The 25,220-nt window shown below is 43.8% G+C and overlaps 2 protein-coding genes and 1 long non-coding RNA gene across 7 annotated transcripts in view; 2 read left to right on the forward strand and 1 right to left on the reverse strand.

Moving 5' to 3' along the window:
- TMEM151B (transmembrane protein 151B) overlaps positions 1-4,877 on the reverse strand; it is a 32,811-nt gene extending 27,934 nt beyond the window's left edge. For all 5 annotated transcript variants that reach the window (XR_013540417.1, XR_013540415.1, XR_013540416.1 and 2 more), the window contains exon 1: positions 4,038-4,877. Coding sequence is in view for 1 of the 5 variants with exons in the window: in XM_078383043.1 (XP_078239169.1) it covers positions 4,038-4,136 (99 nt within the window). In the remaining 4 variants the exon portion in view is untranslated. The remainder of the gene's footprint in view (positions 1-4,037) is intronic.
- Positions 4,878-4,982: 105 nt separating this feature from the next.
- LOC144585840 (uncharacterized) lies at positions 4,983-17,026 on the forward strand. The gene is made up of 2 exons (XR_013540419.1): positions 4,983-7,194; positions 7,648-17,026. It is a non-coding gene; the product is annotated as an uncharacterized LOC144585840 (long non-coding RNA).
- Positions 17,027-23,898: 6,872 nt separating this feature from the next.
- The window catches only part of NFKBIE (NFKB inhibitor epsilon), a 34,787-nt gene continuing 33,465 nt past the window's right edge, over positions 23,899-25,220 (forward strand). Inside the window, exon 1 of the mRNA XM_072991701.2 lies at positions 23,899-24,479. Within this exon, the coding sequence (XP_072847802.2) occupies positions 24,049-24,479 (431 nt within the window). The 5' untranslated portion in view covers positions 23,899-24,048. The remainder of the gene's footprint in view (positions 24,480-25,220) is intronic.

Raw genomic sequence — 25,220 nt, forward strand, 5'->3', positions numbered from 1 at the left:
CGTATCTGGCTACAGAACCAGGGGTTGGGTATTTGATTCCTCACTGGGCCTCTTTGACAAGGGCTGGACTCAATGGTCCATAGGGTCCTCTCCAGCTCTGCAGTACTGTGATGATGATGATGATGATTCACCTTTCTCACTGCTCAAATCATATGATTTTTCCCCCTAATTCTTACCTTTCCATTCTTTTTTCCATCCCAGAACACATTCACCTTTTTCCTCAGGCAAGAAGTTCTCCATGGCCTTAATCCACCTTGTCTTTTTGCCCTTATTTCCCATTATATTCCTGCTGACGACCATCATTCTTCCAATAGTGATATTAAGTCCCCTGCTTTCTGAAGGAAACTGCCTGTTCTCCCTAAACAATGCCTCAGAAGTTCTCCCAGAAGACTTACAAATTACTATTTTGCTTATCTTTCTGTCTCTGCCCAAATCTTCTGTGATTCATCATCCATAACAAAAATGTGTTAAGATCAAAAAATACTGAACTACTCTGTTTCCCTGAAAATAAAACCTAACCTGAAAATAAGCCCTAGTATGATTCTTCAGGATGCTCATAATATAAGCCCTACCCCCAAAATAAGCCCCAGTTAAATGAAGCCCTGGCCTCCACCATTGTGCAGCATTGTGCAGCAAGCAGAAGATGATAACATGACTGTATTTGAATAAACATAGATTGTTGTACATGAAAAAATAAAATAAAACATCCCCTGAAAACAAGCCCTAATGCATTTTGGAGCAAAAATTAATATAAAACCCTGTCTTATTTTCGGGGAAACATGGTACATTCGCACCTATCTGTCTTCTTTTACTCTTTACCTCTCTTGTTCTTGCCATTACCGCCTGTAATTTCCCTCCCTGTTGAAATGTAGATTGTAGGTTTCTTAGGGAGAGGGAGATGGACCTGAATAAAGATGTACACATATGCGAGTGTGATATAGCAGATAGCATATAAGGCTAACTTTTGGTAGACTTGGGTCCTAATCCCCACTTGACCATAAAATTTTCTAGGTAATTTGGGGTATCATACTTTCAGCTTGACCTGCATCACAGAGTTGTGGTGAGGATCAAATGGTAAGGAGGGGAACCAGGTATGCTACTGGACAGCTCATTGGAGGAAGGGCAGGATACAAATGTAGCCAATAAATATCTGTACTGAAAGTGCACTGAATGAAAGATGTTGGTCAATTCTGTATCTTTGTTCTAAGTTAGGTGATAAGGGGATGTAAAGTGTTATGCACGAAATGAGAAATAGGTATGTGTCTGTGTTGGAAGAAGTCTAAATGAGAGACCTGATTGTAAGAAGACCAAGAATAGCATTCAGAATAAATGTACAGAAAAGACTGATGGGGACAGATGAAGGAGAGACAGATTGAGACAAACACATGAGCTTTGAATGGAAATGAATGGGATGCATACTTGCAATTAGTAACACTACTGATAAAGCACTCACAAACACTCACCAAGCCTTTACTATAAATAACAGGTGGAGAAGATCCACTAGTAGTCCACTAACTTAACCCATTCATAAAACTGTCCTATATGGGGCTTCACATCACACTCACTATTGTAGCAAACTGAACTAACACTCCTTCAAATGCCCACCCTGTTCTTTAGGAAGATACTTCCTAGTGAAACACTTTCGCAATCCTTCTCATTATTATTCTAATAGAACAAACAACCTGAAGTTTTCTCATGGTCATGAAATTACCTTAAGTTAGAAGTCCAATCCCAAAATATATCTCCTTTTTTAAAAACAAACAAACAAACAAACAAACAAACAGCTTGGGAGGCTAGTTCAACAATTTTTGAATGTTTGAAGGGAAAAGGAAACTTGCTTTGGCAATCTTGAAAGTCAGACAGTGAGTGTCCTTCTCTTAAAATGAGATACTGGATCATATGGGAATATATGTTTAATATTGCTAATTAGCTGTATTTACACGTAACAAGTCAACAAAGGTCCGCATAGTCAAAGCTCTGGTTTTTCCAGTAGCAATGTATGGACATGAGAGCTGGACCATAAAGAAGGCTGACTGCCAAATAACTGATGCTTTTGAATTGTGGTGCTGGAAGAGGCTCTTGAGAGCCCCCTGGACTGCAAGGAGAACTAACCTAACCATTTTGAAGGAAATTCAACTCTGAGTGCTCACTGGAAGGACAGATCCTGAAGCTGAGGCTCCAATACTTTAGCCATCTCATGAGAAGAGAAGACTCCTTGGAAAAGACCCTGATGTTGGGAAAGTGTGAAGGCAAGAGAAGAAAGGGACAACAGGGGATGAGATGGTTGGACAGTGTCACCAAAGCTACCAATATGAATTTGACCAAACTCCAGGAGGCAGTGGAAGACAGGAGGGCTTGACGTGCTCTGGTCCATGGGGTCATGAAGAGTCAGACACGACTTAACGACTAAACAACAACAACATGTAACAAGCACTGCCACTAGAAAAGATGATATGCTAAAGGTAATGTCTGTGGCTGCTTCCTTCCTCATTCCAAAAAAAGAATGCTGACAAAGATACCATTAGTTAACTGCCTCCCCACCCCACCCCCGTGCACACAGACTCCATTGCAAAGGACCGCTAGAAAATATGCAGTTTCACCTGTGGTACACTTGCAATCTATCTTACTATAAACTTTCTGACATTTGCTTCAGAACCCAGGTGCACCATCAGGAATGGGAGAGAGATAGCAACTCATTGGTAGAGGACATGCTTTGCATGCAGAAGGCCTGAGGTGCACTCCTGAGCACCTTTAGCTGAAGGCAACAGCTGGCTAGGATGAAAAAGAAAAGCAATTACTGTTATCTTTGTATAAAACAGATGCATGGATTCCTTGAGGACAGGTGTACCTTTTATTTCCTAGTTTTTAATTTTTGCAGCTACATCTTGGGTTTACCTCACCCTCAAGGTTTGTCCATTGTTATACAGACCATTTGCATTCATATTAAGATATTGCATTTTTATAAATAAAGTATGTCACTATGTTTCTAGATCACGATAGGTTGGCTACTGCAATAGGCATTCAGGGAGAGGGTTGTTACACATTTTTGCAATATGAGGATAGCAGGGAAATCTAATATCCTCCACATGGAAGGCATTAAGATGTCACCTTAGTTCTGTGGCTGCTGCCTTCATTTACTTCCATGGCCTGGAGAAAACTCCTTGTTGCCAAGTACAACAGCTCATCCCCCTAGAGTAGACCCACTGGATCAATGGGACTTGTTAAATCAAGACTTGTGTAAGTCCCATTAATTCAACGGGTCAACTCTAATGGGGGACTAACAATCCAATTTAGCCTTTGGGCTGCATTTGATACCCAGAAACACAAGTTCTGCCTCATATAGTTATTTACCCCAAAATCAATTAGTTACTCTTTAACACGCTTTCACTTCCTTTTCTTAATCGGTTTGAACAGACTCATACACAATCCGCTAATTAACTGATCTAGAATAATTATTTATTAGTTCCTCGTTGAAGATTCAGTCACAGTAGAAAAACCTCCAATTTTCTCAAAGGCATGCACTGAAAGTGTAGAAAAAGGCCGACCAGCAGAGGTGAGAAGTAATAGCCAGGTAAAAGTCTCTCAATCCACGCCCGCTCGCCCACCCACCATTTGTGTACAAAAGGGACTATTCAGATCTGTACACCGCGTGGACAACAACGAAAGGCACCCTTTTCCAGAGGGGTTGATTCTAAACAGAATGATGGGAAAAGGAAACCCCATCCCAGCCCTCGGGTCTCGGGTGACCAGCGAGGGAGGAAGGAAGGAAAGAAGGCTGTATCTGCAAGGTAGACGATCGGGGACATCCTGCCGTGTGCCCGGGGATGCCCGACTGCAGCGGAGAGCAACGGAGGGAGCGGAAGATTGCGTACCTGTGTGCAAAGCGCCCCGGCACGATTAGTGCAGGGGCGCCGGTGCCAAAGCGAGCCGATGCAATACGCGTGCCATGCAAAAGCCGGTCACATGCAGACGGACACAATGTGTTTTTGCAAAGGGCCGCCCGGGGCCCCGGGCAGGTCGCTCCGCTCTGGCCTCACCTCGTCTCGGGCCCCCTCCGCCTCCTCCTGAGGCACCGACGCGCTGCTGCCTCTCTCGCTGCTGCTGCTGGCCGCGGCCGCCGAGGCTGGAGGGGACATGGCGACGACTCGGGGCCTCTCCGGTGGGCGACCAGCAGGCGCGGCGGCGGCGGCGGCGGCGGCGGCGGCGCATTATCCCGCCACAGCAAGCCGACGAGCGGCACACGGGCGGCCGCGGCGGGACCCGTAGCCAGGCGGCGAGAATCCGGGAGTCGTCGGCAGCCCCGGCATGGTGTTCCCCAAAGCCCGGGGCAACCCAGCTGGGCGGGGAAAGGCGGGCGGGCAGCGCGCGAGGAAGACGAACAGCGCGGAGACGCTAAGCTCGGCGGCGGCGGCCAAACCGCAGAGGCAACCGGCTGCGGAGAAGCTGGTGGCTTCGCGCCTGAGGGGGCTGCTGGTCCCGCCGGAGGCCACCTCACGCCGCCCGCGGGGACAGAGCAGGGTGGGGAAAGGGGCGGGAAGCTGAGGGGGGCTGCTTGGGGGGGGCGCGGGGTTGCCAGGCGCGGTCGCGGCTCCGCTGGAACGCAGAGAAGACGAGGGGCAACGGAGACGAGGAGCGGAAAGCGGGCAGCCGGGGCGCCCAGGAGAGGCGGCGGCGGCAGCGGAGGCGGCTTCGTTCCTGCGCGCCTTTTCTCCTTTTCCTCTTCCTAGGCGGAAAGGGGAGCGGGTGACCTTGAGGCGGCGGAGCTCCTCCAGGCTCCCTCTCTCAACCCCTTTGTCTGCCCGCGCCTGTGTGGTTGGTAGGCGAGAAGGAACGGCGGCGGAGGCAGGAGCCGCCGCCGCCGCCGCCAGTGGTTCGCGCGCTCTCCTCCGGCTCCTCCTGGCGCCGCCGCCGCCGCCCGCCCTCGCGCCTCTCTTACCCCCACCTCCTCGCCCCGCCGCCGCCGCCGCCGCCTCCTCCTGCTCACGGGGACCCAGGGAAGAGCGGAGGGGGTCTCCTCGTCCCCGGCACAAAACGCCCCGGAGCGCAAGCCTGTTTTTCCAAACCGCGCCGCCTCGGCGGAGAAGCCGAAGGGAGGTTGAGGCCTGGGCCAAGTCGACTTATGGAGGGAGATTTTGTTTAAAACATCCTGGGTTTTTTTTTTCAGCTGCTTCTCTGCCAGACGGTAGTGTTGGGGTGAGGGTGGTAATTTTTCTGAGTTTTTTCTAACCAGTTTCCTTTCCGTCATGAAATATTAAGAGGAGAGGTTGTGGACACTGATGAGGAAAGCCGCCAAACCACACCACCTGTCCTGGCCCACAGAATTTGTTCATCTGATATATCAAAAGATCGAACTTTGGCAGTTAAAGTTCCTGTCAAACAGGTGGAAGGATGAGTCTCAAAGGCACCCTTAGTGTCCAGGATGGATACCCATCTGGCCCAGTTACATGTACGTGTTTTAATAGGCTACAGATGTGAGCGCCCGCCCTGTTTCCAGTTTTTTAAATGATACTGACTCACCTTTGTAATTTCATAAGAAAGCAGAATCTTTGGGGATTTTTTCCCCAGGGGTTTTGCTTCCTGAAGTCCTGCTTCTCTTCCTCTATATATTGTAAAATAGATTTAACCTGCCTTTTGTAAAATCGTTTAACCATTGTGGTTAAACTGCAGTACTGAAGTCAACTGAAGTCAAGACTCTGCTCATGACCTGAGTTTCCATCATGATGAGCCCAAGTAGCCAGCTCCAGGTTGAATCAGCCTTCCATCCTTCTGAGGTTGGTGAATTGAGCACCCAGCTCATGAGGGGGAGGGGGAGTGTAGCCTGCATGATGAAAAATTGTAAAGCGCCCAGAGAGTGCTTTAAGTTCTATGTGGCAGTATATAAGCAGCACACTTTGCTTTTTTGCTTTATTGTTTGGTTATTAATTCAGATTGTCAGGGCACACACCCTACTGGAAAGGCATTTTGCTACTTTAGGACTGTCCAAGTATGCACAGCGGCCATGGGTAAGCACTAAGGACTTTCTTAAAACAGCTCATTGAGAACACAGCAAGCTTTCTAGCCACAAATGTTGGCTGAAAGAGGGTCAAGTAAGAGAGATAGAATGGAGTGTTCCTGAAGAGGCCTCTTGGCTAGAATCCTAAACCAGAGCTTTGTGGTTAGGAGCTAAACGCATTACAATAGCATAACTCCCACCTCTATGTTTATGTTGTGCAGCATGGCTTCGTGATAAGGGGCTATGGTACTTTCATAACAATTGCACTGTTTGGAACATGGGATGGTAGTGTAGGAAAAGTTTTATATTAAATAAATAAATGCACACACCTTAAGTCAGTTTCATTTTATTCGAATTCATCTGATATTTTCTACCGGGGGGACTTTTCAACCATTTTTGCTCCAGGCAAATTAAAACTTGGCAACTTAGTCCAGTGCTTGTTTCCTAATGGCTGAAACCCTGTTGCTTAGTATAGTAAATTGCACTACTAGAGTATGCCACTTAGAATAAGCCAGATGTGAGTAGATAAATAGGTACCACCATGGTGGGAAGTAACAGCATTCTGTGTCTAGTCACGCTGGCCATGTGACCACATAAACTGTCTTTGGACAAAAGCTGGCTCTAGGGCTTGGAAACAGGGATGAGCACCACGCCCTAGAGTCGGACACGACTGGACTAAATGTGAAGGGGAACCTAACCTTAAGCCAATTAGACCAGTAGGAATGAGTCAACTCCTCCATACATTTAATTGATTCTAATGGGCCTAGACTTGTTGCAACTTCCTATGCTAAAATGAGTCACAACTAGAGTAGGCCCATTTTAATCAATGGAATTTAACAAATCCCTACTGATTCAGTAGGCCTATTCTACTGCAAGAACTACACTAAAATCATTTCAGCCACTATGTGCTGAGAAGCATAATAATACCATGTTAAATTACTATCAGTTGAGTGAATGTTATTTTCTTATTTCCCTTACAGTATTTGTGAGTTCTTTCATTCTTTACCATTGTATGTCCTGAGCAGCTGAGAGAAACCAAGATTCTTAATCATCCCCCCTCTGAAATACAAAGGATTTCAACTGCAGCAGTGAGGTGCTAAACCTGTGCTTCTTCTCCAAAACTGGAGACAATAGTTTTCTCTTGAAGATGTAAAGGAAGCAAACTATTGATTCCCTAAGCAGTTGTTTTGTTTTCCTATATGGTAAGGCTGGCATCTATCTATCTGGATATTTATTTATTGTATATAAAATATTATACTCCACTTTTTCCTTTAAAGGCCCCAAGGAGGCTTGCTTAATTAAAACAACAATATTTAAAAGCTAAAAATATTTAAAATATTTAATATTTAAAAGCCAGGCTGGCCCCATTTTTGCTATCCTTCTGCATGCAAGCAAGCAAGCAAAAGACCTTTCTATTCAGGCAAACCTTCCCTCAGTAACCAGATACCTATGTGTGATTTTTAGATATGAGATTGTTATGCATTATTGCTTTGACTGGATTTTTAGTATTACTTGTGTTTTCCATTTCTCAGATGACTTTTTTTAATAAATTGTATACTTATTGATCTTTGCCTTAATATTGCCGATTAATGATGTAAGATGCCCCCTTATTCATTGTTTGTAGTTTTTAAATATTATCTTTTAATGATGTTAAGATTGCTGGAAGAAATAGCAACAATCTGAAATATGCAGATGATACAACTCTGATGACAGAAAGTGAGGAGGAATTAAAGAACCTCTTAATGAGGGTGAAAGAAGAGAGTGCAAAAATGGTCTGAAGCTCAACATCAAAAAAAACTAAGATCATGGCCACTGGTCCCATCACCTCCTGGCAAATAGAAGGGGAAGATATGGCGGCATGGACAAATTATACTTTCTTGGGCTCCATGATCACTGTAGATGGTAACAGCAGCCACAAAATTAAACGACGCCTGCTTCTTGGGAGGATAGCAATGACAAACCTTGACAGCATCTTAAAAGCAGAGACTTCACCTTGAGGGAAAGTGTGGAGGCAAGAGGAGAAGCGGACGACAGAGGACAAGATGGTTGGACAGTGTCACCGAAACTACCACCATGTATTTGACCATACTCCGGGAGGCAGTGGAAGACAGGAGGGCTGACACGAAGAGTCAGACACGACTTAACAACTAAGGAACAACAACGACTAAAGAACAACAACAATGATGTTACCCACCATTGTATACTCATTGTTTTCAACTTTTGTCTTTCATTGTTGTAAACTACCTTGGGTTCTTTTCAAGGAGAAAGGCAAGGTAAAAATATTTTAAATAAATAACTTAACTAAATAAAAGCAGTCAATATACAAAAATTTTAAATAAATTAAACAAATATTATATTAAAACAGTAAATAAAATCAAGATTAAAAACACATTTAAAAAACAACTACACACAACTATTCATTAAAAAAATTGTTTGACAGCCAGTCATTAATGGAAAACCTGCCTGAAGAGACAGGTCTTCATCTGCTTGCGGACGGACAGCAAGGATATCAATCTCTGTGTGGCACCTACTTAATAGCAAGCACGGCTGATGAATCTCACCAGTTTAGAATGGCTTAGTAGCTTAACTCCCCATGCAGGAAAATGACACACAGTTTAGCCAGTGGTGTAGTAATTTTTAGCCTTTTGTTTCTGATCATGGGGCGTTCTTGACAAAGATACTGGAGTGGCATTGCCATTTCCTACTCCAGGTGGATTGCGTTTAGTTGGAACTCTCCACTATGTCCTGTCCATCTTGGGTGTCCGTGCACGGCATAGCCCATAGCTTCTCTGAGTTACTCAAGCCCCTTCGCCACGACAAGGCAGCAATCCATGAAGGGGCTGGAGGGGACATGGCGACGACTCAAAATCCTCCAAGGTAGGTGTAACGTTCAGCCCTGCCCTCACCTGTCCGTCACAGCTGGGCAGTGGAACAGCAGCCAATGAGGGGGCGGAAGGTGGTGCTAAAGGGGGAGGAGCTGGGATAGAAAGGGGTGTGTATGGTGTTTGAGAGATCAGTTTTGAGGGTTTTGATTGAGTGAGAGAGAGATCTGGAGAGATCTGGAGTGTGTGAGAAAGAAAGAGCTAGTTTAGAGGCCTTTGTGCCTGTGTAGTCAGTGAGGGAAAGTCTATGTGATTAATTACATACGAAACAGTGATTTACATCGTGATTATCTTCATGTGATTTACTTATTTTATTTTGTGAATCAATAAACATGTTTTGTTTGAGAGAAACCCTAGTCCTTTTTGATTTAAAGGATAGGTTGGTGGCAGCAAGAGTGTGAAGTGGCGTGGTGGGCCTTCTGAGAGCCCTGAGTTGGCAGTGACCTCAGAGTGGCTCAGCCACGTTACAGTAGGCTTCAGCAGTATGTGGACCGAGAACTCCCAGAAGTACAAGCTGGATTCCGAAGAGGCAGAGGAACTAGAGACCAAATTGCTAACCTGCGCTGGATTATGGAGAAAGCCAGAGAGTTCCAGAAAAATATCTACTTCTGCTTCATTGACTATGCAAAAGCCTTTGACTGTGTCGACCACAGCAAACTATGGCAAGTTCTTAAAGAAATGGGAGTGCCTGACCACCTGATCTATCTCCTGAGAAACCTACATGTGGGACAGGAAGCAACAGTTAGAACTGGATATGGAACAACTGATTGGTTCAAAATTGGGAAAGGAGTACGACAAGGCTGTATATTTTCTCCCTGATTAATTAACTTATATGCAGAATACATCATGCGGAAGGCTGGACTGGAGGAATCCCAAACTGGAATTAAGATTGCCGGAAGAAATATCAACAACCTCCGATATGCAGATGATACCACTCTGATGACAGAAAGTGAGGAGGAATTAAAGAACCTCTTAATGAGGGTGAAAGAAGAGAGTGCAAAAAACAGTCTGAAACTCAACATCAAAAAAAAAAAAACTAAGATCATGGCCACTGGTCCCATCACCTCCTGGGAAATAGAAGGGGAAGATATGGAGGCAGTGTCAGATTTTATCTTCCTATCAGTTCTGAAGGAAATCAGCCCTGAGTGCTCACTGGAAGGACAGATCCTAAAGCTGAGGCTCCAGTACTTTGGCCATCTCATGAGAAGAGAAGACTCCTTGGAAAAGACCTTGATGTTGGGAAGGTGCGATGGCAAGAGGAGAAGGGGACGACCGAGGATGAGATGGCTGGACAGTGTCTGCGAAGCAACCAACATGAATTTGACACAACTCCGGGAGACAGTGGAAGATAGGAGGGCCTGGTGTGCTCTGGTCCATGGGGTCACGAAGAGTTGGACATGACTAAACGAACGCAGTAAGTTTGTGGACTTGCTGTTTTTGTAGGAACCGTTCTATTTTTAAAAGTTGGAGTGTATTGCATTACTTCCTTCAAAATGTGATGAACTAGGTCTGCTGCTTTGTACTCTTCCTTATTCCACTGAGCCTCCTGCAACATGTGCTGATAAGTAACAGTACGGTACCCACTTTGCAGATTTTTCAAAGGAGATGGAAAAATTGCTTTTCGGATTTCAAACAGGAGGAGTAAAGATCTTGGATGGCTACTTTCCCGTATTTATACAGTAACATCTGAACAGAATGTCTGTTGCTGTTTCTCAACAACTATTAAGCCAAAATCAAGTGAGTTGGCTTTCTATTTCTTTAATGCCTCCCCTCCTGGCATTTTTTTGCCCACGGCCTGATGAAAACAGGCTAAAATTTCACATGAGTTGAGGAGTATGAGCTAACTGGACAGCTCGGTGGTTTGGGTCTCCTGCTGCAGAACCAGAGGTTGGCAGTTCAATTCCCCCAGTGTGCTTCCTGCAAATACAGCCCACCTGTATGGCTTTGGGCAAGTTGCATAGTCCTGGGTCACCTTCAGAAGAAGGGAATGGTAAACCACTTCTGAGGATTTTGTTCTATTGCACTGTATTACTTCCAAAGAGATGTACATTTTTATGTAAGTGAAAGTTAAATTCTTTCCCAGCAACAGCACTCCTAATGGCACCTCACTCGCAGAAGCAATCTGGGGGCTTTTGTGCAGTAGATAAATTCACCTGAATTGTCAGTCTACAAGCAGCATCCTAAATCACTATTTCAAAATGATTTCGCATAACCGAGTGAACTTCCACTATGCTTCATATCAGTGTTGTTATTTTCTTCCTTTCCCCTGCTTTTACTTTTTAAATGCAATCTCAAGGAAAAGATATGTTGAATTGTTTTGAAGTTCTTAGCTGACTTTAGTAAAAGTATTATGACAATGTTCCTTTTTGAATTCTTCCCAGTGTCGTTCATCATAACTGCTAGCAGTGAGTTTTGTTGTTGTTATTCCACTTTACAAGGCATTTTATAATCATGAGGAAGGTGGAGCTGAGTTTAATCTCTGTCTTCCCAGTGTTTCCATGGAAACGATAACAAGCTGGAGAAGCTTGTCTCAAATTTCACAATCTTCCAGAAAGCTACATCTCCTCACCTACACAGAACATAGGCTGGAACCTTTAAGGTGAAGAAAAGAAGGGCAATCTCTATACCCTTAAGGATTGTGGAATGAAATCATGCATGCAATCTTGAACAGAGAAGAGAGGACAAGCAACAAAGGTTCCTTTAGCAACTGGTCAGCATGATATGCTTCACAAAAATCTGCTTATTTTAAATAACTAATTAAAAAATTAAAACAAGGTTAGATTTTATAAAGATACTGGATAATTTTACTTCAAGTAGCCTGGGAAAAATTATTATTTGCCCTTAAACAAAGCAAAACAGAAACGACATTGTGCACACATAACAGGACAATCTCACAATCTCTGAAGATAATGTAAGAAAAGCCCAAGGTGTATTAAGCCTTGCATACTCTTCCTCAGTGGCCAGAGGCCTACAGCAAATCTGCAGGCAGGACTTTCTGTCCTATGGATACACCCAATGACAATTTCTATATTCTCCAGGCAGCACAGTCCTTACTGGACATGCAATAGCGGGAGCTGCAGTCCAGCTGAACCCATGTCTTGATAAAAAACAAAGTACTGTGGTGATAAGGGAGTCGTTAGCATAAAGATATGCTGTGCCACATTTTTCAGTGAATTGTAACAATTTTAAACTGAAACTTAAAAAGTGATTTAAAATGTATTCTGTTCTAATAATAATTGATTTAATTGTTTTTTATAAGTTATAATGTATTGCTCTTTAACTGTATTTAGTTTTTCAATTTTCTTATAAGCCATTTAGATTCCCAGTTTCTTGGAGAAAGGAATGATGCAAATAAAATAATAAGCAAATAAATGTTTTAGGATTTAAAAATAAGTTCCATTAAAAATAAGAATTAAACTACTTAAAAAGTAACTGATGCCCCCCAAAGCATGACACTAATGAATGAAATCTTCCTTTCTAACCTGTTTAGCCCATAAATGGAAATGACATTGTGCAGACACACATATTATGTTCATTTCCAATCTAATTTTCATATACCCACTTGTACTTTGCTGCTTCAGACTCAATCCTCTCTTTCTACAGGCTTGTATAACATTGACAGAAGTGTCATTGCTAGAGCTTGGACAGTAAGATTTTTTGGAGGACGATTTCTAAAATCTGCAAACCAGCATGGCCAGAGACTGTGGACAATGTGGAGTGATACTTATTTTTTTTCCTGGGATATAGCTTTGAGCAGCACACTGACTGCTCTTGGAGGAGCAGATTGGTGAACAACAGCTTATTGTAATGCAAAACCTGTCTTTTAAAGAGAGAGATTTTAATGACATCTCTGCCCAAGTAAATAAAACAGCACAATCCCACTAAACGTCTCACACTCCCTTTGTAATACATTGCTAGTGGTGGAGAATAATTCAGATGAAACAGTTTTTTGATAGTGTCAGAATATAGAAATAAGACATCTACTATGATTCTTACTAGAAAAATTAAGATAGTATTTTCAAAAGGCCATGTATGACTTAACAGTCAACAGCAACATAACACCATGAACTCACTAAATACTCCCAGATGAATGTAGATAAACTGACCAGATTCTTTTTTCACTGCAACTACCAGAATTCAGCAGAAATTCCCGTAGCTAAAATTTTGGTGATTTCAGCTAAAAATAAAAAATAAGAAAAAAATCCACGTTCTTAGAGGAGTTTCAGGATCCTCACCTGTTCCTTGCCAAGGCTCTCTCTGCAGATAGCTGTTAAAGCATGGCCATGGGTGGAGCTTTCTATGGTCCATGGGAACAGGAAAGCACTAAGGATGGTAATCCCTCTGTTCATTAGAGGCTAATTAGACCTGTGGCAGAGTAATTAAACTGCACTACTGCAGTCAAACCTCTAATCACAACCTGAGTTTTGATCCCATGGGTACAAGTAGTCAACTTCAAGGTTGACTCAACCTTCCATTCTTCCGAGGTTGGGAAAATGAGCATCCAGATTGTTGAGGGGCAATGTGTTGCTTGCATAATTATGTTGTAAACTGCCTAGAGAGTACTCTAGCACTACAGGGTGGTATTGAACTACTACTACTACTACTACTACTACTACTACTACTACTACTACTACTACTACTACTACTACTACTACTACTACTACTACTACTACTACTACTACTACTACTACTACTACTACTACAAGGTGCCTCTCAACAAAGTACCATATTGCTTTAAAAATCTGAACAAAACCTAGAAATGATTTTCTGGATGTGTGTCTATGTTTTATTGTTGTGCAAGTGAAGAAACACCAATTTAAATCTTCTGACTGGACATGTTTTTGTTGCCTGAATTCTACCACAGCTACAATGTGAAATAATCACTTCCTGAACATGACTGTAAAAAGCATGGGAAAAAACAGTGTTTTGTCACACTTTGTCACAATTGGTACTTAAGCCATGCATTGTCTGGGCAGCAAGAATATCAATATTATCAGTGCATTATAGAACATCTTTACTGTTTACAAGCAGCACAAAGTAAAATGAGAATCTCCACCCACACATTCTATGCTCTTTCAAGTAAAACGGCAATCATAACTTTTTGTTGTTTGCTTGGAGAATACAAATGCTTGAGAAGGTTCTGGTTAATACTGTACCTTGAAGGAATGTGAATGGGAAAGAATGGATGCAAGGTCAATACCACTCTGGAAATAAATTATATGATTGTTAACAGGTCTCTTGTGTGTTTTCTGCTCTAATAAAAACTAGGCTTTATATTGGGTTTGTTTCACTGTTTCCTTAGTAACAGTTTCATATATGTGCTCACATAATTACTGTACATGACAATATCCTCCAGTACCTATTTTAATAGAAGCATCTTATCCATTGTTGCCAAGCTATATTTGCCAGTCTGAAGGGTTTTTTTACATCATTGTGCAAACAGATGCTCAAAGTGTAATTGCAACTTGAGAAGAATGTGCTTTGTTGGTAGCAGTCATCTTACAATAGGTATTAGGGCACACCCAGCATAATGGAATTTCTGTCTGTTCTTAAGTGATGTAATTACCTCCATCTAGTTAATGGAGAAATCACACCATGTGGATAGAATTACTATAAACTGTTTTTTAAAAAAATAATTTACTTTAAACAAGATTTTTAAAGACAAAGCTTCAAAATCTGACCAAGATGATTTTGAGGTCTTTTCTGTTTCACCCTTCCGCCCACAAGTTCTGTACAGATAACAGGAAATAAATATTATGAAGCTTTCCAAATGGCCCAAGTAATCAAACTTATACAAGATTGTGAGACTCCTGAATGTGCAAGAATGGACAGAGAAGAACAAGGAAGGTCATTGGATGTACAGTGGTGCCTCGCATGACAACGTTAATTCATTCCACAAAAATCGCTGTAAAACGAAAACGTCATGCGATTTTTAAAAAGCCCATAGAAACGCATTAAAACCCGATTAATGCATTCCTAGGGGCTTGAAACTCACCGTCCAGCGAAGATCCTCCATACTGCGGCCATTTTCGCTGCCCGTGCAGCGAGGAATCCGTGCCAGAAAACAGCGGGAGGCCATTTTTTTTAACCCAGCAGCCATTTTGAAACTGCCGATCAGCTGTGCGAAAATCATCGCTTTGCGATGATCGGTTACCGAAACAGGGGACCGATCATAACAAAGTGAAATTCCCCCATAGGGAACATCATTTTGCGATCGATTTTGCGATCGCAAAAACATTGACGTAAAGCGATTTCGTCGTCAAATGGAGTGCTCGTAATGCGAGGCACCACTGTATATTTATACAGTGGTACCTCGCTTAACGAACCCACCGTTTAACGACGAATCTGCATAGTGACGCATTTTTTGCTATCGCTAATGCGATCGCATTGCAATGTTTTAGGTGGCAAAACATCGCATTGTGATGATCGGTAAGCGTTTCACTTACCGATCTTCGCATTGTGATGTTTTTTAAACAGCTGATCGGCGGTTCCAAAATAGCCGCCGGGTGCAGAAAATGGCGGCCGGATGGAGGATTCCCCGCATAGCGCTGAGTTTTTCCCCAATAGGAACGCATTATGCGTTCCTATGGGGTTTTACGTTTCAGATAGCGATGTTTCTGGATAGCGACATTAATCCTGGAACAGATTAACGTCGCTATGCGGGGCACCACTGTATAAAGAATCTTGACAAATGAGAAACAAATATGGAAACCTTTTCCTAAAGAATTACTCCAGATATGGAGGAAATATATGATAATCTTTGCTCCCCCTATAGCTCCATTATATTAGAACACCCTAAATTTAAATTTCAAGATAAATACACACAATTTAAACTATTGAAAGAGATAAAAGAATGTACAGAATAAAAGACTTGTTTATACAAGGAAAACCTATTACAACCAGACAGCTCCAGGAGAAAACTAGGCATATAGCAATTAATTGGTATCAGATACTTGTAACCCAAATTAGAAATTTGGCAACTCAACTGCATAAAATAGTGGGCTCAAATAGACCATTAACAGAAATAGAGAAATACTGTATAAAGAGAGGGCCTACTGTAAAAGGAAAACAAGGTTAATTTCAGTCATTTATAAAAGTATTATAGATAAATAACTTGGGAGACAATATTAAAAACAGTGGTGTTTGAAAACACATGGAAAAATATGGACCTCTCAACCTTACAAATCAGTTTCATCTCAAGCTAAATAAACAGTGTTAAAAGTAGTGCACAGATGGTACTTACGCACTGTAAAATTAAATAGAATAAATAAAGGAATATCAGACGTGTTGGAGGAAGTGCAGGAATAAATAAACTTTGGAATATAGGTGGTTAACATGCCCAAGAGTAGGAATTTTCTGGTCTGGAGTAATTAAGTGGTTGGAAAGTATAACAAAAGAAAAAATAATCTCAAATGAAACTTTGCTACTTTTTTCGTTATTTTCGGGAGGGAACAAAAACATTGTGAATAAAGAACTAATTGTAAGTACATTAGGAGGAGCCCGTAATGAAATTGCCTAACACTGGAAGGATGTATTCTCAAAGGCTTTCATGGCCAGGATCCGATGATAGTTGTAGATTTTTTGGACTATTTGGCCGTATTCTGGAGGTTTTTCTTCCTAATGTTTCACCAGTCTCTGTGGCTGGCATCTTCAGAAGACAGGAGTCAGAACTTTGTCCTCTGAAGAACACAGAGAACACAGACAGAGTTCTGACTCCTGTCCTTTGAAGATGCTAGCCACAGAGACTGGTGAAACATTAGGAAGAAAAACCCTTCAGAACATGGCCAAACAGCATGAAAAACCTACAACAACCACTGGAAGGACACTTAGGACTTGTCCTTGCAAAGATTTCAAAATAGAATATGGAGACTGGCTCTGAGGGAAAAACTGACCTACCACATTAAACTCTATAGAGGTGAAATAAAGATAAATTTATGGAAGTATGGTATCCCTTGTTGGCCTCTGGTGCAGGAGATCAATTGGAAAATGGGCTGAAATGCTGGTTAGTTTGAATAACTGTAGGGTTAGAAGTAGAATGTACATAAATGTTTAAAAATTATTAGTATACTATAGATAAGAAAATTATTGAAAGTGTAACTGTATTTATAGGTAATTATTAATTTTTTATTAAGTGACCTGAGGATTGTAACTTATATAATAATTAAAATAAAAAGGGGAAAAATCATTTGTCACCATCTGCCTCATTGTGTGATACCAGTGGTACTCAGAGAATGTTGATTTTAATGTATGGGCAGGGCAAACTGAAACAGAAGAAGGAAAACCTTAAGGTCCCTGGATCCCAAGTGTTGATTATACCTATATGAAGCCTTGAATGAGTGATCTAAAAATAAACAAGCTAGGCCAGGATAACGGTAATGAAAATGATACCACAGCTACATTGCAGACAGAAGGGAATGGGATTCCAAGTTCCCTAAAGGCAGAACTGGGGAAGAAATTCAACCAAGCACCAAGAGTCCCTCAATTCCCCCCCCCCCCCATGGGACCTCTGCATGTACACACCTGCCAGTGCGGTCAGCAAAGAAGAACTACAGTATCCTGGAAAATAAGAAACGCCCAAGCTGAAAGCCCTTTAAATGGCATCAGCACCAGGAAAAGCTGGTTACCTGGGCAACACAGCACAGCTCATCATTTATTCATGGTGCCTCAGCATGCGTTGGAGCCCATACTTAGCCGAGTCCCTTCTGTGTCTCCAGGGGATTGAGCTATCTTCACAGCTTCTCATTCCTTTTCATCTGTTTATTGCTGCAAGAAGCAGGTGGTTAGACTTTTTCCTCACTAAAGCAGTCCCTCCGGCCCATAGTGAGGTTCCTCCGCTTCCATCTATTTCCCAACACATTATTAAGGTCTAGACCTAAAATGGAGAATTTCCAGTGGGTTTTACCAAAGAAATCACACAGAGCATCTGGGAAAGGTAGGTGAAAATGGAGCATGGCAACTAAAGATAAAGTCATCAAGGGGTGAATCCTCAGAATATCTCCTTCTTCTCTTACAGTGGCTTATTCTTCAGTGGAATTCTTTGCTTTGGAAGTTATTTTGCCAACAAGAGGCTGACCACAATACACAAATCAGAAGATGTGCTTCAGGATCCTTTACAACATCACAGATCCACAGCCACTGTTGGCTTGTGCCAAGGAAGTGGCGTGAAATCCCACTATGGCCCTTGACATTCCACGCCAGATTGATCTTTCAGTTTGCGCACCACTGCTGCAGGTAGATGTGCTGTGTGAGCTGTGCTCTAACTTGCTTCTTCTGTGCTATATTAAAAACCCAGGGCAAGTTTTTCAGATTGTGTGCTGCTGAGAGGTACACCACAGAATCCTCTATGATATCACAAGGTTTCAGAAGTGCATGTGTTGGATAAATGATGTGACTTCTTTCAGATATTGTAACCTGATAGGTGATTACAGTAACATTCCTAACTAGAGATGGGTACCACTTAATCTTACAACTTGTGCTGCATGGTGCCACAGCTGTCATACGTTCCCTCTAACCACCACCCCGCTTGGTTGCCCCACTCACAAGTCTCTGGACGCCAACCAGGTCATTCTCTGTCACTGGCTGTGCAGTCCAGGAAGGAGTGATGAATCCCCTTCCCTGCCTCCTTTGGCAACCGACCACTCAATGGTTGCACAGGGAGAAGCCCCATCTCACCTCTTTGCCCGAGTGGCTGGCTGCTGAAAGAGGCAGGGAAAAGTAGCCTGAGCTCCTTCCCGGACTGGGCAGCTGGTGATGGAAGATGACCCGGCCAGTGTGCGGAGGCTTGTGAGTGGGGCAGTCAGATGGGGAGTGGTCACAGGAAATGCATGGCAGCTGTGCTGCCACGTGGCACGAGTTGTACGATGTGGCATGACTTAAGTCGTGCCCATCTCTGTTCCTAACACAAAGCCATCAGGCCTAAGCCAAAGGTAAAATCTATTGATTTCAGTTCACTTAAGGCACTTCCTAGTGGTAACTTACTTTCCACCCTGAGATCCCTCATCACTTGTACATCACATCCTGTAGGTATGGGTCCTTCAAAATATGGCAGAATTGCTACCACAGACAGAAGGGGAAGTGATCCCTCCACCTTTACAAAGTGAAGAAGCTCCAGATGTTGTAAACTTCTCTGGTCAGTTTCATTTTGGAAGGAAGAGGGGGCATTTCCCCCCTTTCTCTCTCTGCTGGCTCCTAAATTTCCACTGTCATGTCAGACTATTACTATCTTCTTTAAAAAAAAATAAAAATTAAAAAGCAAGCCCATAGTGGAAGCAGTGAGTGGCTATGGGAGGCAGCCAGTGTGAGGTAACAAATACAATTGATACAGACAAAGGCATTACCATATGCCAAACCAATGAAAAATAAATCAGTTTTACATCTGTGTTAAAATAAATGACCTTCTGATGGCTCAATAAAATATGTCGTTTCTAATTTAAAACACATGATTCCTGGTCCAAACAATCTGTGATTTCAATGTACATCATGTGGTCAAGATTTTTAAAATTGATTTTATTTAAGCAAAATTTGATTCAACAGTGGTTCTTTCTGCCAGTATAGCCGAGCCCTATGTCTTCTGTTGATTTTGCAGCATCAGTCTCCATTTAGAGACAGATGATAAAAATCAAGGTACAAAAAATAGAACACAATGTTGATTGCTTCACTGTCAACATTATAGTTGAACAATTCTTCCTGTTATTTTTGTCTTCTTAAGGTTCTATTCCAGTTGGAACAACAATTAGATTTTGTCCTCTAGACACAGTCGCCAGGCAAGGAAACAACAGATGATGAGAAATTCTGCCTATGCCTTCTCAGCAAGAACAATCAAAAGGACAGGGAAAAGGGAAAGAGAGGCATGTTTGTATCCCTGGGTTGCAACTCTCATCATCCCTCCTCACTGGCCAAGTAGTCTAGGGCTGATGGGAGATGCAGTCCAAAAGCATCTGGAGGGCCAGAGTTTCCTCACTCCTGGAGATGAGGGAGACCAGTCTGGACCCAATCAATCATCAGACTCATAGGAACATATATCAGCACATTTGGTCACAGGAAGACTACAGTATTTTAATGGCTGCATTACTTGAATAGGCAGATAGCCTATGCTCTAATTGTGAACACACTCCATACATGAGCCTGGTGATTTAGGGATTTTTCTCACGTGCTTCTCTCATGTTCTTCTTTCCTAGTGTGGGGCTCCATCTGCTGGTGAGCCACAGCACTTTTCAAGTACAAAGCACATTATAATACAGTACAGTATTTGAATTCTACAAACAAGCAAGCAAGCAAGCAAACAAACAAACAAACAAACAAGTAAGGGAAATACTGTATGTAGGAGGCCTCTGCATTTTAAAACTCAGGAAAGGGGATTCATCTAGATATTTACTTGCCCAAAGCAATGCACATCTCTAGACTCCGAATTCCACCTTAGTCCTGAGCCTCCTCCTTTTTTCCCCATTTCAGCAACCATGGCCAGATGCATGCCAACAAATAAATACTGAATCATGCACTTTTCAGGGGCCTGCTGACTTCAGGAACCTGCCCTCTATTGAAATTGATTTTATTTAAGCAAAATGAGTCCAGCTTCCCTGCAGCTCAGGGGTGTTTATACGAGGGATGGAGAAACAGGGGTCTCTTCAGAAACTGTTAGATTGCAGCTTCCATTCACCCTCACCATTGGTCATGCCGGCTCTGGGCTGCATCTCCCATCACAGCTCACCACTGGCTATATTGTTTAGCAGGAGCTAACAAACCAACCATTTGGGGCCTCAGATTATGTCATATGCTGTTAAATCAGTTATGATTTGTGGTGACCATTGTAGGGTTTCCAAAGTATGTGCAATACTAAGGGTCAGTTTTACCAATGCATCCCTGACCCAGAGAGCTTTCATAGCCAGGCAGAGATCTGAATCCAAGTGTCCTGAATCTCATTCCAACATTCTCTCTACTACACCACATTGATTCCCCTAATTATGAGGACTTTCTAAATAACAATTTTTGAATAGTATGGGGGGGGCGGAAATCAAGTTTAATATAATAATGAAGTAGAGTCTCTATGGAGCTTGAAAGATAGTGTAATAGTATTGGATTAGGGCTGAGGAGACTTGTGTCCAAATCCTTGCTCAGCCATGGAAATTAACAACAGGAGAGAGGTTGGAACTGCTAAAACCACTCTTTAAACATCCCATATACCAGTACTTCCCAAACTTGGGTCCCCAGATGCTCTTGAACTACAACTCCCAGAAATCCTGGCCAGCACAGCTTGTGCTGAAGGCTTCTGGGACTTTTAGTCCAAGAACATCTGGAAACCTTTGTCACACACCTTGGGAACTATGTTAAGGTTGCCAGAAGTTGGAACGAACTTGACAGTACCTAACATATACAGCTAGCTGGTGTATACAGTGTGCCTCTTCACATTGTTTATTATTAAATGTGACTCTGACCGGGGCTAATGGGAGTTGAAGTACAACAACACATGAATGTCCCTATGGTGCCCACATGTACTGAGTTGGGGCCCTTCCGGCCTTTAAGCAGGAACTATTTTCAGCAGAACCTGAAGATACAGAGAATTGAAACTGGGATCTTTTGAATGCAAAGCTGGTGCTGTATTCCTGAATAATGTCCTGTCCCCTTAATTCTTTGTCTTTCTATTTATTGCATTAATTGTATAACCACTGTTCCAGCAGACACTGTGTTTTCATTGGCTGCGCAAGACTTGGAGGCATGGCAATGATCTGGAACACTGTAACACTGAACAAATAAATAAAAGCTAAGTATTTCTTGAGAACTGCACTTTTCTACACCTATTAATGCAGAAATGGTCACATTGGACTACTGCTGCATATGGTTAATCTGAGCAAGACAGAAAAATGTGTTTTGTCTTTCAGTGCCACCGTTGCAGGCATGAGTGTCTCTCTCTCTGTGTGTGTGTGTGTGTGTGTGTGTGTGTGTGTGTGTGTGTGTGTGTGTGTGTGTGTGTGTGTGTGTGTGTGTGTGTGTGTGTGTGTGTGTGTGTTTAAGAGGCCATGCAAGGTAACTGATATCTTTCCTGAGTGGGAAATTATTGTAGATATGCTATTCAAGTATACTTTCAACCCTGACCTACTCATTCTGCATTTTTCTGTTTTTAAAATAGCCTTTTCCTTCCAAGGACTTCAGCAGAAGCAGCTAGTTTCTGCTTATATGCATATTTCACAATCTCTCCATCAGTAAACCTGTGGGGAAAAAGTACAGTAGCTGGAAGTGCAACAGGAAACAATTAGTGAGGCTCTTTACCAGCAGAGATGAGTATTTTCTCTGGAAGCAACAGTGAGTGTGATGTCGTGAGATTGGGTAAACCATTTGGGCCTTTAAAGAGAAGCATCAGCAACCCAGGCCAGTCTCAGAGTCCCAAAAAATGCAAGCAGGGCTCCTTTGTGTCTATTTCAGGGAGCAGAAATGTCACTCTGGACTCAGCATGAGGGAAATCCTGACATGCTCATCAATCAGTTTGTTAGTAAAATGACATCATTCTACCAAGAACATAAATCTGCCTACTCCAAGCCTCTTGGACTGGTGCCCAGAAAGGAAACATCTCTTGTGCTACTGAAGGCAAGACTTTCCTCCCTCTTACTCTCCCTGCACATCAGCAAGTGGATGGGTTATATGCATAGCTTACAGCAGAGAAGATATAAATCCCTGGAACCAGAAAGTGAGACGGTTTGAAAGAAGTGAAAGCAAATTGTTTTCTTCCTGTAGCTTCTGAAAGTTTATTCCAGTCTCCTATTCAGGAACCAGGATTTTGTAAAACAGCCAGGTCAACCATGTACAAGCCACATGGGTTCCTTCTCTACTGTTAACTTTCATGGGCGTTTTAAAAACATTTATCCTAATGGCCAGAGGATGGAAAAAAGAAGCCTTATAATCCTCAACATACCAACAGAAATCAACTGTTGTTTTAAAACAACAATAGCAACAAAACAAAATCGACTAATGATTAACTGGAATTGTTGCCTTTATCTACAGAGACATAAGTTGCATTAGTCTGTCTCTGTATGGGAGCAAAATTAAAGGAGGAAAAAAGGAAAGAGAGAAAAAAAGAGAAGGCAAAATATTGTTGCACTTTAAACCACCTACAGTAATAATTCTTTAACTCCTTCTGATCTTACACGTGTAGTAGTACGTGATAGTGTCTCCACTAAGAACATTTTCATTCTGACTATAGATCTTTATGCAATCAAATCAGCACCATCCATGTATAACAGGGAGCTCTATGAAAGCATGATTTCAGTGTAAGCTCTCCAGGATCAAAATTTTCACCAGTATGAAGTAGTTCCTTGAGATAATGCTACAGTCTAGGTACTGCTGCAGAATGTTCCTGAACTACATCTGAATGATAAAGCAAAGCAGGCTGCTTCTATACCACCTCATAACCCTTAAACCATTCTCGGGGCGGCTTACAATTTAATTATGCAGGCTACACATTGCCGACCCTCACCTCCAGCTGGGTAACAAAGTTGGAAGGTTGGACGGAAGGTTAAGTGAACCTCATGCCCTACCTGGAATTGAACCCGGGGCCTGAGCACAGCCTTGGCAGCAGTACTGTAATGCCACTGCGCTGTGAGACACATTCCAGGAAAATGAGAGCGTCGCCCGCTGGTGACCCGTCTTAATGACTCCAGAACTGATGTCAGCCCATCGAACTTTCTCCACAAGGTTGAGGTTCCTGGTCCACGGGCAGAGAAGAGTTTCCATCCTCGTTGGAGGGGTCCTTCCACGCCTACTTCTGTGCTTTCCAAGGCTCCCGGGGGACTTTGTGCAAAAGTCCGAGTTGTGCACGGTGCACGGGTCAGCGAGCGGGCGGTGGGTGGGGGGCGTCTGTGCGCGCGCCGTTTCCTTCTGAGGGGCCGCTGGCGTAATTTCCTACCGCTTGCCGGCAGAGGGCGCCAGTGGAACCGGCTTGCTTAGATCGGATGGGAGGAGCCAAGCCCCGCTGGTAGCGGCGGGTGGGTCTCTCCTTGCGCGGCGTCTGGAAAGGCTGCCTCTCTTTTCGGCTGGCATGCAGCCGCCGCGGGATCGTCCGACCCGCCCGCCGTCCTAGGACTTTGTCGGTTCCAGACTTCTAAACGCCGCTCCGCCGTTGCCTGGTTCCTGCACTGGGGGAGGGAGGGCAGACGCCTTCGCTTCCTCCATTGCAGCAGCTGCACCATGTCGGGGAGCCGCAGCCACGACGGGAAGCAGGCAGAGCAGGTGGAAGGCGGCGGCGTTGGCGGCGGCTCCAGCTCCTCGTACCTGGAAGACGGGCAGTGCGACTCGGGCATCGGGTCTATCCGTTCCTTGCACAGCCAGGTTGGGGAAGGCGACCCCCGATCGCCGGCAGCCCGGGGCGCCCCGTTGGACAAGGGTCCCGATTCCCCGTGCACCGGCAAGGAGGGGCCGGCCGATGGGGAGGAGAGGCTCGACTCCAGCTATGGCTCCTCGTCGCTCGTTGAGTCCCTGGCGGGACTGGATGAGGCCCCTGTCCCTAAAAAGGAGGAGGAGGAGGAATCGGGAGAAGAAGAAGAAGAAGAAAGGGTCAGGCAACAGCAGCAGCAGCAGCAGCTGGAGACTTTCGCTTTCGTGTCCGAAGAAGGAGACACGTGAGTAGCCCCTGCTGACAAGCCGAGGAGGGCAGAATGACACGCTGCCTGTCGCGGCCTTTGTTCCAGAACAACGGCAAGGAGCCTTGTGGTCCCGGACAAGGTCGAGCACGTTGTTCCGTGGAGAGAGAGAGAAGGCGCCGCCGCCCCCGGGGGAGCGCAGCCTTGGCGGCCCCTCCAGTGCCCCGCGAGAGGGCGCGGAGTCGCCCGGGCTGTTGGAGGCGAGGCGTTGGAGCAGGCGCTAGGAAGGGCGGTGGTGTGTGTGTGTGTGGGGGGGGTACGAAATGGAAGGGAGGGCCAAAGGTCCAGCATGGCGAGGGTCAGTCAGGGGTCGCTTCCCCCCCCCCCCCCGGACTGTCAGGGACCACGGGCTGGGCCCATTACATTTCCCTACGCTTTGTATACTGAAGCTACTGCAACCGTAAAGTGGCCTGCAACTCAGGAAAACTTAATGCACAATAAAATGTGTTAGTTTTCAAGATGCCGCAAGATTCCTAGTTGTTGCTGATAGAAGGGACTAGTACGACAGCCTTGCTGGAAATTTAATAAACAGCATATCTGGAAAGCTGGGGGGGGGAGGACAGTCATTTCTTTTGGAGGTAGAAGGGCGATTTTTGCCCTCTTTCTTCTAAGAGAGGAAAGTATTCTCCTTAATATTTCCATGCCCCTCAGATGAGCATCCACCTCCCACCCTAGCTGCCCCCTGGCAGATCTGGGGGTGGGTTAGAAGGGAAAGGATTG

This window comes from Pogona vitticeps, chromosome 1 (assembly GCF_051106095.1).
Source record: "Pogona vitticeps strain Pit_001003342236 chromosome 1, PviZW2.1, whole genome shotgun sequence".
In the NCBI taxonomy this organism is placed as follows: Eukaryota; Metazoa; Chordata; class Lepidosauria; order Squamata; family Agamidae; genus Pogona; species Pogona vitticeps.